The following is an 18095-nucleotide window of genomic DNA, read 5'->3' as shown; positions in this document are numbered from 1 at the left end:
CAAGAACAAAATAATTTGTGGCACTATGCTGACCCCAAAACAGAATACATACTGTGAAAGTAGTGTTCTGTACTTTGTCAATCTGCAGTTTCAACACTAAATAAAGATCACAAATGGCTGTTCCAGGGAGTTGATTTTAAAATGTAAATGGTAAAATATATTGACAATCCAATTAGTCTCTTCTGGCTAAACTCCTCTTTTATCTCAGTTACATTATGACAACTTAATAGGTAGAAATGGCCTCACATCTGAGGCAAGACCACAGTAGCTGTACAACCACATCTTCCAACTTTAATTGAAAGTAAATGTCTCCTCTTGAGTTTATTACCAGTAAAAACTACTGCATTAAAATTGCTGCACCAATTGAAGAAATCTGCTACAAAATATACACCAAACTGTTTTGTTGTGCAAAAGCAGTGCAGAGAGAATAAAAAGTATTGCAAGTTTAATATGTTAAATGTTAACTACACAGTTACTATACTAAAAAGAAAATTGATTTATACCATTTAGGAAATTTTTGCCATTTAGTTTAAAAAATACGAATGTAATGCAACGCTATGAAAATTCTGCAGACAGTGCTTGGTCCTCTTCACCGATTGATACGAGGGTGATCAGTCTTCACATCAAGTTACTGGCAATTCTCCCATTCACAGACTGAACATTTGGAACTCGGAGAAGGAGAGCCAGTGATTGAGGTGCAGAAAGAGAGCTCAGGTCACGGACAGAAACCCAAAATATATTCCTTCAACCACTGGCAGCCTTATAACTCCTAGTAGTGCCATGCATAACAACGACAGATCACCTATAGGGCCAAAGGGTAAAGATAATGTTGACTATGCCACCGAGTTATGGAGAGAGTGGGTGGGAAGGAGGGAGAAAAAAATTAGCAGGGTTTCCAATGACCTTGCTGTAAAGTGCACGTGAACTTCAGCTGAAGACAGGATCATGTTCGGCTGAACGGGTTCTTAGGATGATGATTTGAACAAGGAACTGGCGAGGATGGGTATGCCCATGGACCTCAAGAAAAAAATTAATACCTTCATAAAAAAGTGAGGAATTGGCAAGGAAGGTAGCTTAAAATTCATACTTAATGTTACTTTAAAATATATCCTTTGTTTGGGAAAATACCAATAATAATGGGAGAACAATCCCACCCAGGCCCTATTCCCGTAACCCCATGTATTTACCCTGCTAATCCCCCTGACACTAAGGGGCAATTGAGCATGGCCAATCCACCTAACCCGCACATCTTTGGACTGTGGGAGGAAACCGGAGCACCCGGAATTCTATGATTCTAACAATTGTCTGGGTTCCAGAGATATGACTAACTTTGCAGTTGATTATTACTTTTAATGCATGACATAAAAGTTAAAACATGTAAATACTAACTGCAGTTTGTCAAAAGAAACAATGATCTCGGTTATGCTGCTTTTACCAGTCTTTGGATTGAACATTGAAAGCTTTATCTGCTATTAAGAATATGGAAAAAGATGAAGAGGTTGGCCGGGGGGGGGGGAGAGTAATCGGAGAACTGAAACACTCGTGTATTCAAGATTTCTTAATCTCCCACAAGCTAAAAGCTCTTAACACATGCTGCAATCTTCGTCTAATAAATGTTTTCATTTTCAAATATGTGGTATAATAAGATAAACAGCAAGAAGAAATGCTGTGATTTAGAACCTTAGGAAGTATATTTAACCTCTATAAGTACAGCTTGACCGTTAAACAGGTGTTTACTGCAAACACATGTTGAGACTTTGATTAAAAGCACACTGTGCAGATTTGGAGTGTTTTATTCCTTCCTCCATTTTTGTGAGTATTGATGGCACTTCTTCAAGATCCTTGAAATGGAGATTTCAAAATGTTTATTATCTAACAATAATTAGAATGGAAATCCAATTTTGCAGTTCATTGATCTAAGCAAAGCAGAGTTGGGATTGAAATTCTCAGCAGAAATGTAGACTCTTGAGAAGTTCACAAATGGAATCAAGATCAGTAAGCTGATCGGCCATAGTTTTAAATGCAGAAAGCTTAAAAAGCTCTCATTTGGTTACATTGGGTCCAGTCTCACTGGCTCTCCCAGTTGGACGTTTCTCCTTTGGTGGATGGACTGCTTGAGGCAATTTTAATATTTTGGGTGAGTTTAGTACATCAGAATTCAAAAATCCAGACATCCCAACAACATGGAGAATAGCGACTATTATAAACATGATTGGAATAGTAATGCAACAAAAAAATAAATCAACCAACTCTTCACTTCCAAAAATATCTTGGTCATGCTACAGTTAATTTATTTATCTCTTCCACTATTGAGCACTAAATAACCGAACATTGGTCAAAGGAAACTGACCTGAGAAACTAGCTAGTCTGTTTTTTGGGGGTCGTGTCATTTCGAAGCTCCTTGGACCAGCAACATCAATGGTAGAATATGATAAAGAATTTCCAACAAATTTTGCCTTTGAATTAATGAGAGAGGATTGCAGCAAACAACAGTCTTAACAGCAAATGTTGCCAATAATGTAATTACAACATATTGGCCTTACATACTGTTGGGAGAATCGGTTTAGCTCAGTTGGCTGGATGGCTGGCTAGTGATGCAGAATGATGCCAACAACACAGGTTCAATTCCCGTACTGGCTGAGGTTACTCATGAAGGCCCCACCTTCTCAACCTCACCTGTGATGTGGTGATCCTCAGGTTCAATCACCACCAGCCAGCTCTCCCCTTCAAAGGGGAAAGCAGTCTATGGTCATCTGGGACAATAGCGACTTTACTTACTGACATGCTGTCAGCAAAAGCAGCACTGTCAACGGCCAGATTGCCAATTGCTTCAGTTAAGAAAAAAACAAAGATTATGGGTCGATTCTCCCAGCCCGCTGGGAGACATAAGAGGAGGCTGTGTATCGGTTTTTCCTCTGGGCGACAGGGCCTCTGCGCACCTCCAGCTGCCAAATTTCTGGCGTCGTCAGCTCCCCGCCAGAAATCGGTGTGGAGTTCATTAAAATATTTAAATTCGAATTTGAATCCGATTAGCAAGCCCGGGACTGAAGTCTCCAGGTCTGCTAGCCTGTCCCCCCTCGTTAGGAGTGGTTCACTCCAGCGGGGTTTACACCAGCTCTCCACTAATGGGGAGCTGGTAGCCCGACCCCACTGGAGTGAAGGGGGCCATGGAGGCTCTTCAGGAGGCCTGCGGTAAGAGGGGGTTGCTCCCTGGCCATTGCCAGGCTGGTGGTGCCAGCTCAGCCCCCTGGCACTGCCCCTGGGGGTGGAGGGGGTTGGCCTGCTGGAGGGAGGGGTGCCAGCAATCAGGGCGTGTTGGGGGTAGGAGGGGCAGTGATATGTGGGATCGCAGGGCTGGCCAGTGATTGAGCTGGCCAGCGATCGGGAGGCCAATGTGGGGCTACTGCGCATGTGCCGATCTCGGCTCCAACAGATCGGCGCATTCGCAGTGCTGCAGTCCTCTCCAGCGGGAATAGGTCCGCCCACTGATTTTTAACAAGATCACGCTCAGGCACTCTGCAGTGCTGAGTGTGTGGCAGATTCACTTTGAAAATCCCACTGAAAAAAGCAGCGTTATGTACTCCAGTTTTTACGCAAATTCGGCACTTAGAATTTTTGGGGGGGAATTCCACCCTTCGTGTTTGAGTTAATATTAAACTGGAGATCCAAGACAGTCAATGTTCATATGAGCTAGACAACACTTGGAGGCAGGGTTCACTAAATATCCATCGCTCTCTTGTGAAAATACCACAGACTCAGTCCCTCAGAGAATCCTTTTTTCCTCATCCCGTCATAGGTTGGAAAGTCCTAAACTATGTCACCTAGTTCTAGCTTCTCCCACAGGGAGAAACATCCCTTCAGCATTCACCCTGTCAAGTCCCCCTCAAGATCTCACATGTTTCAATAAGATCACCTCTTGTTTTTCTAAATCCCAATGGATACAACTTTGCTCAAAAACTAACCTCTTCATCCCTGGAATTAGTCAAGTGAACCTTCTCTTAACTGCTTCTAATGCAACTATGTCCTTTCTTAAGTAAGGAGACAAAACTGTACATGCACTGTACAACTGAAGCAAAAAAACTTCCCTACTTTAATATTCCATTCCCCTTGCAAGAACCATCATTTCATCTGCCTTATGAATCACTTGCTGTACCCATGAACTAACTTTTGTGATTCATGTACTCGGAAATCCTATTCCCTCTGTACAGTAGAGTTCTGCAATATCTCTCCATTTAGCTAATACGCTGCTTTTATTTTCTTCCTGCCAAAATGGACAAGTTCACATTTTCCCACATGATACTCCATCAGCCAAATATTTGCCCACTCAGTTAACATATCTACATACCTTTGCAAACTCCTTACATTCTCTTCACAAGTTACTCTCCTACCTTTCTTTGCGTCATCAGCAAATTCAGAAACCATACATTTGGTCCCTTAGGCTCCAGCTCCGATGCCCATGGCACTCCACTTGTGACATCTTGCCAACCCAAAAATGACCCATTCGTGCCGACTCTGCCTCCCGTTAGTTAACCAATCTGATATCCATGCTGCTATGTTACTCCCTACACCTTGAGCTCTTCATCTTGTAAGACTAGAAGAGGTATGAACTTAATCCAAAAGTTTAAAAGACAGTGTATATTATTGAGAGAGTGAGGAAAGGTTAATTGGTTCATCCTTCCAGTACGTTAACTTCATTACATTGTGCCATTTGATTTTGAGCAGGCCCAAAAGTAACTTCTGTCTTTTCTAGATAAAAACATTATACAAGCATCATGTGATATTACACAGCAGGTTAATAATACAAAAACAGATGCTGAGCCAAAAGAGGAAATTCCAGGAGGAATACCAAATAGTTTAGCCAGAGAGGGGCCGTAAGGAAGTGCTTAAGGAGGTGGAGTTATCAAGAGGCTTAGGGTGGGAATTACAGCGTTTAGGATCTGGACTACAGAAGGCATGGTTACCAATGACTCGATGAAAGGAGTGGAGGACTCACAAGAGGTCTGGTGTTGGAGAAATGCCGACTTGTAAGAGGGTTCTAGGACTGGAAAAGGTTACAGAGCCAATGACCAGGATTTTCCAGCCTTTCCTGTTGGCGCAATCTTCCAGTCCTGCTGAAGGTGACCCCACTGCGGTGGGTTCCCTGACAGTGTGCTTGGCGAGCCACAAAAAATGGCCATCATCTTCGGTGAGGCCGGCAGATCCCACCGGTAGCCAATGGCGAGCCTCCAATTATGCTCAGAAGGGACAATGGCATGAGTGACGCTTTGAGCAACTGACAGGCTGAGGCTGGGTCAGAAATATGTGATACGTCAGAGGAGAAATGAAATGGTCTTCATGAGAGGATATGGGATCAAATAGAAGATTGAAGATTCAAACAGTCTGGCTCAACCTGAGAGAGTAACGAGGGAGGGTAATGGAATTGATGGCAATGAGAAAGAATTGGCCACAGGGACCAAAGACAATGGTTTTGTGTGACCAATGTTTAACTGGAAGAACTGTAGTAAATTGATTCAAAACCGGACAAGCCTAATAACAAAACGAGGTCAAGGGAGTGATGGAGAGACAGAACTAGATGTCATCAGCGTACATGTAGAACCTGACCCATGACTTGGGGTGAGTTCACCAAGGGATAGCATGTAGATAAGGATGAGCAGGAGGCTAAGGATACTTCCTTGTGGAAAGGTATTGTTGGAGATGCTTTGAATATGATCAGAAAAATGAGTACAATGGATGGCTCTCAACTTTGTTACAATCTCCATAGAGACCATTAGCTTTAAAAACATAAATTCAAACTTCTGGTTGAAAGCTAAAAGGACAACATGATAAGATTTCATGATTTAAAGACTTTTACTGTAACAAATAGACAAAAATCATTATTAACTAAACACTTTTTTGCCAGCAACTTATACTTAAAATTACACAAAAGGGATCGCCGTTGGCAAGACCAGATGATCCCGCCAGCAGGAACAGCCAGAATATCCCGCCCACAGTCCCAAAACATAGCAATCTTATGAACCATTGTAACTGATATATACATGAATGCCTCAGCACTGGACTTCAGCAAGCAGTGGATATCCCTGTTCATCCATGGTTTCCAGTTGGGAAACATGGAATTACTTCTTTGGCACACAGTCTTCCACACGCTTACTAATAAAGTCACTTACTATAGTGGCATACTTGTTCAGGTTGCTTGCAGAGCTTCAAGTTTTTAGGTGTCCAGATCATCAACAATCTGTCCTGGTCCCTCCATGCCGACGCTATAGTTAAGAAAGCCCACTTTCTCAGGAGGCTAAGGAAATTTGGCATGTCTGCTATGACGCTCACTAATTTTTACAGATTCACCATAGAAAGCATTCTTTCTGGATGTTTCACAGCTTGGTATGGCTCCTGCTCTGACCAAGACCACAGGAAACTACAAAGGGTCGTGAACGAAGCCCAGTCCATCACTCAAACCAGCCTCCCATCCATTGGCACTGTCTACACTTCCTGCTGCTTTGGAAAAGCAGCTAGCATAATCAAGGACGCCACGCACCCCAGACATACGCTCTTCCACTTTATTCCCTTGGGAAAAAGATACAAAAGTCTGAGGACACGTATACCAACCGACTCAAGAATAGCTTTTTCCCTGCAGCCATCAGACTTCTTAATGGACCTACCTCGCATTAAGCTGATCTTTCTCTACACCCTAGCAATGACTATTATGCTACATTCTGCACTCTCTCCTTTCTTTCTCTATGTACGGTATGCTTTGTCTGTATAGTGCGCAAGAAACAATACTTTTCATTGTATACTAATACATGTGACAATAATAAATCAAATCAAACTGCAACACTGTGTCAAAGCAATAGGGACAGTAAGATGATAATGGATAGTGCATCATGGTCACAAATTATGTTCGTTATCACTTTGATTAGTGCCATTTCAGTGGCATGAGGATTGGAAATTTGAAAGCAGAAGTTCAAAGATGTAGTTGTAGTTAAGATGGGTATGATTGTGGGTTAAGATGGGCACAATTAAGGCAGTTAGCAACATATTTCAGAACTTGAGAGAAAATGGAGTTGGCAATAGAATGACGGTTTGTGAGGGTTGAAGCTGGGTGTTTTGAAGTGGGATGATGATAATTTTGTAGGGTACAGGCAATACTCGAGGAGACAAAACCATTTAGATTGCCACCTGGTATGGGGCCAGAAAGAGAAGTTGGTGTTCAGCAGGTTCGTGGAAGGTGGTCAAAGGAGCAGAGAGGAGTCTCATGAACAAGATAAGCTTAGAGGCGGCATATGGGGAAATAGAGAAAAGACTCAAACGAGACAAGAGTTCAGGAATAGGGCAACAACAGAAAGAGGGAAACCAACAGGTGAAAAGATTGTTACCATCTTAATGACAAAGCCCAGGAGCTCACTGCACTTATTGTTGGCAAGAGGGACTGAATAGTAGTGGAGAAAGGCTGTCAACAACTATGGGGACTTTCTAGAATATCCTGAAGTAGTGAGTAGTTTTGACAGAGCAGAGAAAGGCCTACTAATAGTTGATGTGGTCCAGCCTGGTCTGGCAATGGATACTGGAATCAGTTGTGCCCCAGGAATGTTCAAGTGTGCATTCCTTGGACTTGAGAAAGTTAGGTGTTTCAAATGACAATGGGATCTAAGAGGGTAGATTTAGAGAAATAATTTCCTGTGGTGTCAGTATCCAGAACAGGGAACGCAATGCTAAAATCAGAGCTAGGCCAGTCAAGATGAAAAATCAGAAAACGTGTTTGACACAAAGAGCAAAAGGTTTGTGGCGGTGGGTCAACTGAAATGGATATATTGTTGTTGGTAAGGGTGTGAAAGGATATGAATCTAAGGTTTATATAACTTTATTAATTCTAGCAAAACAAATATGAGAAGGAGAGAAATAATGAACAAACCTGATTCCCAGATTCATTGTTTCAGAAGTTCCAATCATACTAATAGCTAGAAGCATGTTGTTACAGATCTTTGCTGCCTATAAACAGAGGTCACAATGGATGAAAGAGGTAAACAACTTCAAAAGCTTGCATGCACTTAAATACCAACAAAACACATTACTGCAATAATGATGCAAAATGTTACATGGAAATTTAAAATGTGCTGAGCTGGAAGTACCTTAACTTTCAGTTACTCCAGAAACACCAGTTTGATTTACAGATATAAACCTCCCATCTTTGGGTGGCAAATTTCACTTCACTGACAGTGCAAAAATGGGAAACAACAAATTGGCAACCCATTTTACATCCCACCCGATGATTTATTCTACTAATTTCTGGAAAAGAAGATTGGACGGAGTGTGAAGCAGGTTGCTGTTTCACTGTTACGTATTTTGTGCTATTGCCAAATTTAAAACACATTCCATCTTCAAGTCTCTTCTGAATAGGCAGCACATGTCCTGAATCATTTTCACTCATTTAACACACCTATTTAGTTATAATTTCCATGCTTTACATCTACTTACAAAAAAAACTACTCAGTGAAATTCTGATATTGGGGAGCATTTAACTTGATCAGATGACGTGGTTTCATAATCAAAACCAATTTCTCTTTTTAGTTACCTGTCCAGTTCCAACCTCTCCACAGTAAACCACATTGGTTCCCATGCAGCTCAGCAATTCTTTGGCTGCATTAAATTCTCCTTCCAATCCCCCGACCATGAATGTCAGGTTGCCAGCCCGAGCAGCCCCGACACCTGAAAGAATTACATCACCACCGGTGTTAAAAGATGTGTGTTTTTTTTCTTTTCATACCTTCAACATGCCTTATCTAAAAAAACAAGCACAATAATTACACAAGCATAGTCAAAGCTCGCAAACAGAATACGATTAATCATAGGCCAAATTTTTATTCTGGACTAGGGATTGATAAATAGCTTCATAGTGTCATTTATTAGACCTGAACTAATGCTGACAACACTCCTCAGCTGGTTAATCTTTCGACAGCTGCAGTTTTTCAGTTGTATAAACACTTATGTTAGATGAAGGAATAATACATTAATACAGCCAAAATGTAATTTGGGAAATGGTTGATAAATCTTTAGTAACAAATCCTTACAAAAATATTCTATACATCAATTTCCTCACCACCTCAAATATGAAGGAAGATATTTTTGTTAAAAATCAAGTCTGTGCATTTCGTATGATCTCTTAGTAGTTAAAGCTTGCAGGTAACGTAATATAAAAACTACCTTGAATGTCAGTTCATCAAATATTGAGCCTTCAAATAAAAAAATCTGCAGCTCATTTCAAGCATGAAGAGTTTAGTCCTTCTTTCTTCTCTTTCAAACCTCAATCATTAATACAATTCTTTAAAACCTCGCACCAACCTTTCACTGGTCTAATGGGTTCAGTTCAATCCCTGTTTTACAACAGCAGGTTCTGGTTAGTATGAAGCTGTCTGAATTTTGCCTGCTTCTTATTTCAAGTCTTTAATGCGGTTAAAGTAGAAAAAAAGCTTAAGCAAGCTCTTAAGGATTTTATACGCACTTCTTACTTAAAGTGCTATGCAGATGAAAGCAACTGTTTCACTAAACAATCATACTTAGAATTAGATTAATTCCAATCTGAAAATGTTTACTTCAACTTCCAATAAGGGCACTGACAGTGAAAGTGTATTTAGAAAATATATTTTAGCTGTTTTTGTAATGGATACATCAGGTGCAAAGTAAAGTGATGCAGAAGTGGCACTTAGTATGCAATGTCTGCACTGCTGTCTTCAAAAGGTAATCAGACACAATCATTTTCTACAGATGAAGCTTCACTAGGGGCTGCTGTCACTGGAGCCATTTACGACTTGTTATGGTGTCTCTATTGTTTACCAATGACATTTTCTGAAAGGGAGACAGCTGGGATGGAAGGCTGGTAGCAAAAGAACAATATAATCCTGTGAAGGTAATCAACAAACTTGTGTGCGTTAATTAACTTTACACTTTATCATGTTCAATTAGTTTTCTTTTCTGCCAAAGATAAGCATGCACAATTGGTTTAAAACCATGCCATGTTTTATTTGTAACCAGTTTCTGTTGTCATTCCCATTTCTGTGTTTGACAGTTCTCCAGAGGCTTCATATGCACAGATGTATGACTTTGTGTATGCCATAGTCAATCCAAATCAGTTTAAAATACACCTCTTTATTTAGGGACTGATTTAAATCTTCATGCCTATTCCCTGTGTAAGTAATACCGAATTCTGCAATCCATTCCACATGATATTGTTGTTGTATATTATTTCAATTCTACTTCTTTGGTGTCTATCACCTTACTAGTGTCAGTTTGTATTCATACCACATTGCATCTGTTTATGAACTCTGCTGATTAATATTTTATCTTTCTGATTATATTTCATGGGTGATAATTTTCTGATTGCGTCTCAAATGGGCATCCATTCCCCTGCCCCCATTGATCATCTCTCACTGAGTTATTGTAGCTAGAAAATTATAGTGAAATAAAGTCAAATTAATTTAGTTTCACATCACACAACGATGGGACTAGTTCTCTAGCTGCTAGTCTTAAGTGCCTTGCAATCAGGGTGAAAGCAATGGCCCTAAAAACTGACCATATATTTGGTATCACCACATTTAAATCTTTTAAATTAATGCATCTTTTAAATAACCTTATACAGTGCAACTTACTTTTCTCCACTTTACACTGATCATAATCAGTCAGTCTGTGGTGGTTGCAAGAAAAGTAGATTCAGAGGCAGTGCACCAGCCTTTTGCTTCTCTTAACTAGTCAGAAACAATGAAAATTTAAAAATGTTGATCTGGACCACTTGAGGGCTCACCTCAAGAATTTTTTGAATTTACAAACACGTACCAATTGTAAAGAAAAACTGTATAGAGTTCAAAGTTACTTGTGGGAGACATTGGGTGGAATATTAACTGCCAAAGGTAGGTGTGGGTGGGTGGTTAAAGGTCCGAAAAATACCAGTGGTCAGAAACCCAACATGATCCTGCTCACTTCCAGGTTTAACTAATCTGGAGGTGAATGGGAAACCCCTGCGGAGCTGTTAAGTCATCTAAATATTTAATAAATCAATTAAAGTCTTTAACTCTGAATTCTAGCTTTAGCAGGTAGTGCACAGGTGCCATGAACTGGGAACCTCACCAAGATTAATAAGGCGAGCGCACAGTGGGGAGGTATTGACCATTGTAACTGATGGTCTTGAAAGCCTTAAACTGTGAAACTACATGGATGTCAGTCTGCCCATGTGAAAGGCTTGTGTAGACAGGGTGCGCCTTCACTGCTCCACAGGTGATTTCCAAAGGTTCAGAATCATTTCACCTAACTTGGAATTTGCTCATCGTGATCTGGCCTTCTCTGCTGTCAGTTTTCGCTGTAGTTTGGGAGCAGCTTACATGGCTTGACTTTGAACCTCTTAAGATGAGCAAGAGGAGAGGGACCAGCAACATCAACAGAATCAGCATTGGCTGCCCTCTGCTCAAGTCACATGCCACTCCACAACAGACACGATCAGCACAGAGCTCCAGAATGAGGTGGGTGCCCCAACACAAGATCCATCAGCGGAGGATGAGCTTTCCTCGACATGAGTGCCTCCTGAAGCTCTGACTTTCATGACAGCATGTTTCAGATAGCTGCAGCCTACTCGAACAAGACCACCTTCAAGGTGGACCAAGTGGGCATGCATTCCCAGCACGTGTCAAGGTGACTATCACTGTGGGTTCATCCCCTGCCACCCACATCTCCCAAGCTTGATTCTCAGTTTCTTTCTGTAGTTCTGCATTCTCCTCTACTGCAAGGGGAGAAAGCAAAGGGTTACAAGCGTGAGAAATGGATTCTGCAGAGAGGATGCAATGAGAACATTTGCAGAGGGTGACTGTATATGCGTGTACAATGACACAAAAATGAGGGTAACTGAGTATTGGTAGCTCAGATTTGGAAGTGAAGAGTTGCATGGGGAGGATCTAGTGGACCTGCACAGTGTTTCAGTCTGAGGTATGCTGTACCAAGAACAGACTGTCACCATGACCACGACACTCAGAGATTGGTCAGGAAACCTGGAAGGAGAATGCTCATGCTGTGACTGCAAGTGGGTCGATATCAATAAAATTACACCCATAGATTCATAAGGGAAAAATCTTACTGTTCAATTTCCTTGACTTTAAGAAAAAAAACTTGTGTTCAGACTGAAAAGTACTGCGGCATCATATTTATAACATATCTAAGCTCAATATACACTGGACTAATATTCAGATATCAAACTGCAAAGAGTAGTTGAATATGGAAAGGCAGCCAACATCTACAAAATAAGTTAAATAAATTACGTAAGTTAATAATGAAACTTAACTTGACAAAGGGCGGCACGGTAGCACAGTGGTTAGCACTGCTGCTTCACAGCTCCAGGGACCTGGGTTCAATTCCCAGCTGTCTGTGTGGAGTTTGCACATTCTCCTCGTGTCTGCGTGGGTTTCCTCCGGGTGCTCCAGTTTCCTCCCACAGTCCAAAGATGTGCGGGTTAGGTTGATTGACCATGCTAAAATTGCCCCTTAGTGTCCTGGGATGCGTAGATTAGAGGGATTAGCAGGTAAAATATGTAGGGATATGGGGTTAGGGCCTGGGTGGGATTGTGGTCGGTGCAGACTCGATGGGCCGAATGGCCTCTTTCTGTACTGTAGGGTTTCTATGATGTTTCTATGATATAGCAATGACTACACTCATCACTGCGTCAAGATCCTGGAACTCCCTACCTAGCAGCAACGTGATGTATCTATACCACACGGACTGCAGTAGTTCAAGGCGGCAGCTCACCACTACCTTCTCGAGGGCAATGAGGGATGGACAATAAATGCTAGCCTAACCAGCAATGCCCACATTCCATCAATGAATATAAGAAAAGAAAAATGAATATTGCATGTCCTCCATCTATGAAGTCAAAATAGCGAAAGGTGAAATCTTGACATAGTATTTGATATCCAATTACTGCACAGCTGCCTGTGTTCTCACTCAGATCAAATCCATTTACTCATTTGCTCACTGACCTTCTCTGGCTCTGGGTTACCACTCCATGGCCTTGCCCCCCCTTCCCCTGTTATCTGCTCCAGTCCCACAATCCTCCAATTTATCAGCACCGCACACCTCTCACTTCAGCCTTGGAGCCTCAATTTTAACCACCCCACCATTGGTGGCCGTGCCTTCAGCTTCCTTGGTTCTAAGTTCGTGAATTCGCTCCCCAAATCTCTGCACTTCTCTTTTTTCCTTTAACATGCTTCTTAAAACCTACCTCTTTTGGTCATCTGTCCTTATATTACCAACTGACTTAATGTCAAAATTTGCTTTTATAATGCTTCAGTGAAGCACCTTGCGATGTTTAATGTTAAGTTCTAGACAAACACAAGCTTTGTTGTTGCAGTCACCAAGTCAAGAAAAGGCATTTCAGCTCTCAAGCCAATACAGAGATCACAAGAGTGCTGGGCTATGAGAAAGAGACCAGAGAAGCTGGAGTTAAGTTTCGAAAGGAGCCAATCATGAGAGGAGATCTTTTAGAGGCAGGACGAATGGTAAATAGTTTAAAGACGATGTGTAAAACATTACTTCAAATTAAATTGTGATGTGAGAGCATAAGGAATAAGCTCAAAGTAGCAAAAGGCAAATTTAGAACCAATGTTAAGAGAGTAGTTCACACAAAGAATGATCAGTATTTAAAAAGATATCTGGATAGAATTTTGGAGGGCAGCTGGATACTTGAGGAGATGGGAACCTGTTTTATTTTCATGCAGATGGTCAGATTGCCCAAATTCTATGCAACATCCATATATCATGCAATCTCATAAGAAATGTGCAAGATGGTGGATTACCATAGTTTCAGACTCAGACTTTTTCAACAAACAAAAACCCCAATCAGCCTGCATAAGGCTCCCTGGGTTGATTAAAAACACGCCAAGAGGTGTTATGGTGCTAATACTGACCACACACTGTTTCCTCAGAGTCTTGAGCCACCAGAACTACCACCACACGTGAACACACATATTTTTGATACATAATATGCTGTTTAGCTCAGCCGCGTACAGTCACTTGTATCTACAAATGGTGATTGAAGAGTCAGAGTAATGAGAATGCATGGCTAATGTAACCAGGCTAGCACAAGTGAGATAAAATAAGATGGAAAAATGACAGAAGCTGGAAATTTGGAATAAACTCTGGAACTACACGAGGCCGGACAGTAAAAAGATAACTCAAGTTATGACATTTTATGTGTGAATCAAAATTAAAAGGTCACACATCCAAAACACTGTTTAAATCCGCCTTTTCTCTTTGCAGATGCTGATCGACCTGCTAAATAGGTTTTCTGCTTTTAACCACACAAGCTAGGTTTTTAAATTCCATCACCACTCCACCCCACCAACAATTCCCAATCCAAATGGGAAGATACACATGTCCTTATCGAAGCACAGTTGTTGAGGAGGATATGGAGAACTAAAATACAATGGTCCAGAACTTAAGGTGCGTTCTTGTGTTATGAGCCACACCAAAGCCTCCCCAAGCTTACTTTCTACTGCAAAGAAAAACAGCAGTACAGATAAGGAATTGCATCTAGGACATTCCTGGTTTGGTTGTCTCCGTTCCATACACACTGATAGTAAATGGATTTAATGGGCCACTTTGCTGTGGCAGAGCATCAAATGATGCCTGCTATTAGTTAAACTTGCCCCTGCACTGTTCAACTCAATACAGTTTCACAGAATAATTTGCTGAAAAAGTGAGTCGAGAATAGTACAGCAAAGGAAGCAGGTCATCCGGAACCGGAGAGATAAAATGATTCGATTGAGATCGAGGGAAAAAAGAGACAACAGATTTTTTTTTTAATTGACCATTTTAAAATATAAATAACTCCTGCAGGAATGAGGCTCCACAATTCTCAATTTCCCAAGTGATTGATTGTTAATTATTGCCAATCACATTGCTAAAAACATACCTATGCCTCTAATCACTGGATTTAACCATCTTGTGAGCTTAGTTTGGTCTACTGCCCAAATACAGCAACTTTAGGTCATTAAATGTGTTTCAGTTGCGAAGAAGCCAATAGAATTGTTTTCACAAAGCTAATGGCAGAGTGGCACAACTCAGACACAACTTCTGGACATTTGTCATTTGCCTAAGAAGAATGGCACACTGAGATTTGGAGGAGACCAGAGGACCTAATGAACAAGCAAGAATAACATGTTTAAAGAAGTTAGGCAATTTTATTGAATGCACCTCCATGAGTATATTAAATCCATGGCTGGAAAGTTACAAAAGGAAAAAAGAAAAAGATTGGAGAGTTAACTTTTCATCCCTTCTTGAAATCAGTTGGACATTAATCAAATTCAAAACAACAGGCAGAAGGAGGAAGAAGTCAAAATTGTAAAGATTAAAATTGGTCAAAAAGAAATAAAGTCCCTCACTGGATCCCACAAAAGCTTTTAAAGGAATATTCAGAAAAACCAATAAGAGGCACAAGAAGAAAATAAAATTAAAATAAATAACATTTTACCAAGATGCTGTCAACCTTATAATTGGGAGCAGTATCTCTATTGTATTTACAAAGTTGGGCCCATTGGCAGATTTACTCGAGTCCACTCTACTGGCAGCTTCACTCCAGGGGCTTGGGTTAATACTTCAATACAGCATTGAGGGAATGCTACATTGTTGCATGAAGTGTTAAGTCAAAGTCCTGTATGTCTGTTCAAGTGGTCATAAAAGGCACCTTGAGATTATTTGGAAAAAGTCAGCAGAATTCTTGGAGTACTTTGCCTTATTTAGACTACTACTACTATTTGCCTTTATCTAATACATTTCAAGCAGAAAGACATACAAATATATTTCATAGAAGCTTAATCAAATAAATGGACACTGAACCAAACGAAGGTAAGATATGGAGGGATATCCACAAAGTTCAGTCAGAGGAGGCATTCAAAGTTCAATTACTAGGGGGCATAGGTTTAAGGTGCGAGGGGCAAGTTTTAAAAGAGATGTATGAGGCAGATTTTTAACACAGAAAGTAGTGGGTGCCTGGAACTTGTTGCCGGGGGAGGTAGTGGAAGCAGATACGGTAGTGACTTTTAAGGGGCGTCTTGACAAGTACATGAATGAGATGGGAATAGAGGGATATGGTCCCCGGAAGCATAAGGGGTTTTAGTTAAGTCGGGCAGCATGGTCGGTACAGGCTTGGAGGGCCAAAGGGCCTGTTCCTGTGCTGTAATTTTCTTTGTTCATTAGGGCGTTTTAGGGAAGATCGAAAAGGAGATGGATGCGGAAAGGGAAAGGCAGGTGATTCAACATCTCCAACGGTCATTTATCCCACTGCTGTCTTTGCGTGCAAATTGGTTTGGGGCACTTGTAAAACAGCAGCATCGCTTCAAAAGCAATTCATTAGCTGTAAATGTGATGTCCTGAAGATATGAAAGTTGTTATATAAACAGAAATTCCTTCTGTATGTTCCAGTGGATTTTGTTTCCATTTCATGTCAATTTTCAGTACTTATCCTTGAGCAATCAAGTACATGGTATCTTGAGCAGTTCTTTTCAATGTAAGAAAATCGCACTTCAACATTTAAAAATTAGTTTAAGCACATGTGAAGATTCAATGAGGATTTTTGAAATCTATTTTTTTCTTCCAATAACATTTTATATAAGATATGAATTTGGGGTTGAAGCAAAGACTTCTCAGTGACAACTAGAGCGAAATTAATTAAATGGAGATGGCACAGACAAGGGCTATATGTTATAAGATTGTTACAACTGATGAAGGATAAATTTTAAAAAGTAATTTCTTCCCCCACATCCATTCATGACTAGGATATCTTGTTTGTGGACAGTAGCAGATGAGAGAAAGAACAAGGAGGGTTTTTTTGGGAAGGAAGGAGTTTGGTGGAACTCACTGTTGCAATACAACTGTATCAATGTAGAACTTAACTCTATTGATCTCTTAAAGGTAATCAATCTAATCCCTACTCTCCATTAAGTAGCTGAAGACAGCATGAAGTCAATACGAGAATGAAGATGCAAAGGATACAAGATTTATTTCTGCCTTCTTTTCAGCAGAAATAAACAAATGTTTGTTTCCCTTTTCTTCAGTTATCACCCTTTCTGAGGTTCTGAAGAATACAGTACACAGTAGGTGATTTCATATATAAATACTGAAAACCATATGTTCATGCACTATTCAATGTTTAAAACCACTTTGGTTGATTTCATTAATGCATATATTGTAAGGACAGTATTACCCCTGAAAACACAATAAATAGCCTTTTCACAGCCAAGAGCAATGTCAAATGGCTTACCCAAAATACACTAAGAAAATTAAAACAGCAATAAAAGTAATTTCATCGTTTCTCTGTTGGAAGCAGAAAATCAGTCAGTCGATAGATGCATTCATTATTACTGAGTGGCCTTTACTAGTTAGCTGCCACACAGTCCAGAGCTGGCAGCTGTTGCAATTGTGGCCTTGGTTCATTATTTGCCCATAATGACCATCAAACACCAGTCAAAGTCAGATCAGAACAACTGTCAGCACGACTTTTAATTAGCCTGGGTTTGAATTTTGATAACTATCAGAATGGCATGCTGACATAGCAACATCGAGCTCGGGAACAGAATAAGACAGAAGGTAAGAAAAGCATGGAAAAGCCAAACCGGGTCTTTTTGACTAAACAGACAGAATCAAGAGGGGAAGAAAAGTTAATTATTACCCATAATCAGCAATTATGATTTGGCAAGACAGCTTTCTTTAATGAACTGCTCTAATGATGAAGAACCAACATCTACTGAAATATAATAGCACATTAGCATAACTGTGTATGCAAAATACATAGATGTGCTGCCACAACCTACTTGTCATTGAATGATTAAGCACGAATTCATAATTAGAAAAATCCACAGTGTAATTTATTGCCCTCTCAGATGTTTCTGGTTCATTAATAGGCTACAACTGAACAATGACCTCTAGTGGGCTACAGTTTCCTAATTCTTCTGCTTCTCTCTTAAATAAGAATAAACTTAACAAGGCTTTGCTTGATTGTAACAGCAATTTAAAATCCACAGAATAACAAATTGCAGTTCTAACTTTTCTTCAGAGATATTAGTAATTTGCCC

At 40.5% G+C, this 18095-nt stretch overlaps 1 protein-coding gene across 1 annotated transcript in view; it reads right to left on the bottom strand.

Annotated features, from left to right (window-relative positions):
• hibadhb (3-hydroxyisobutyrate dehydrogenase b) overlaps positions 1-18095 on the bottom strand; it is a 144619-nt gene that overhangs the window by 34348 nt on the left and 92176 nt on the right. The window contains exons 5-6 of the mRNA XM_078239879.1: positions 8567-8700; positions 7907-7983 (exon numbers count right to left, since the gene is read on the bottom strand). Coding sequence (XP_078096005.1) covers positions 7907-7983; positions 8567-8700 — 211 coding nt within the window. The remainder of the gene's footprint in view (positions 1-7906; positions 7984-8566; positions 8701-18095) is intronic.

This window comes from Mustelus asterias, chromosome 2, assembly GCF_964213995.1.
Source record: "Mustelus asterias chromosome 2, sMusAst1.hap1.1, whole genome shotgun sequence".
Classification (NCBI taxonomy): domain Eukaryota; kingdom Metazoa; phylum Chordata; class Chondrichthyes; order Carcharhiniformes; family Triakidae; genus Mustelus; species Mustelus asterias.
The sequence above is the reverse complement of the archived record's forward strand: the minus strand, read 5'-3'. Positions and strand labels throughout refer to the sequence as shown.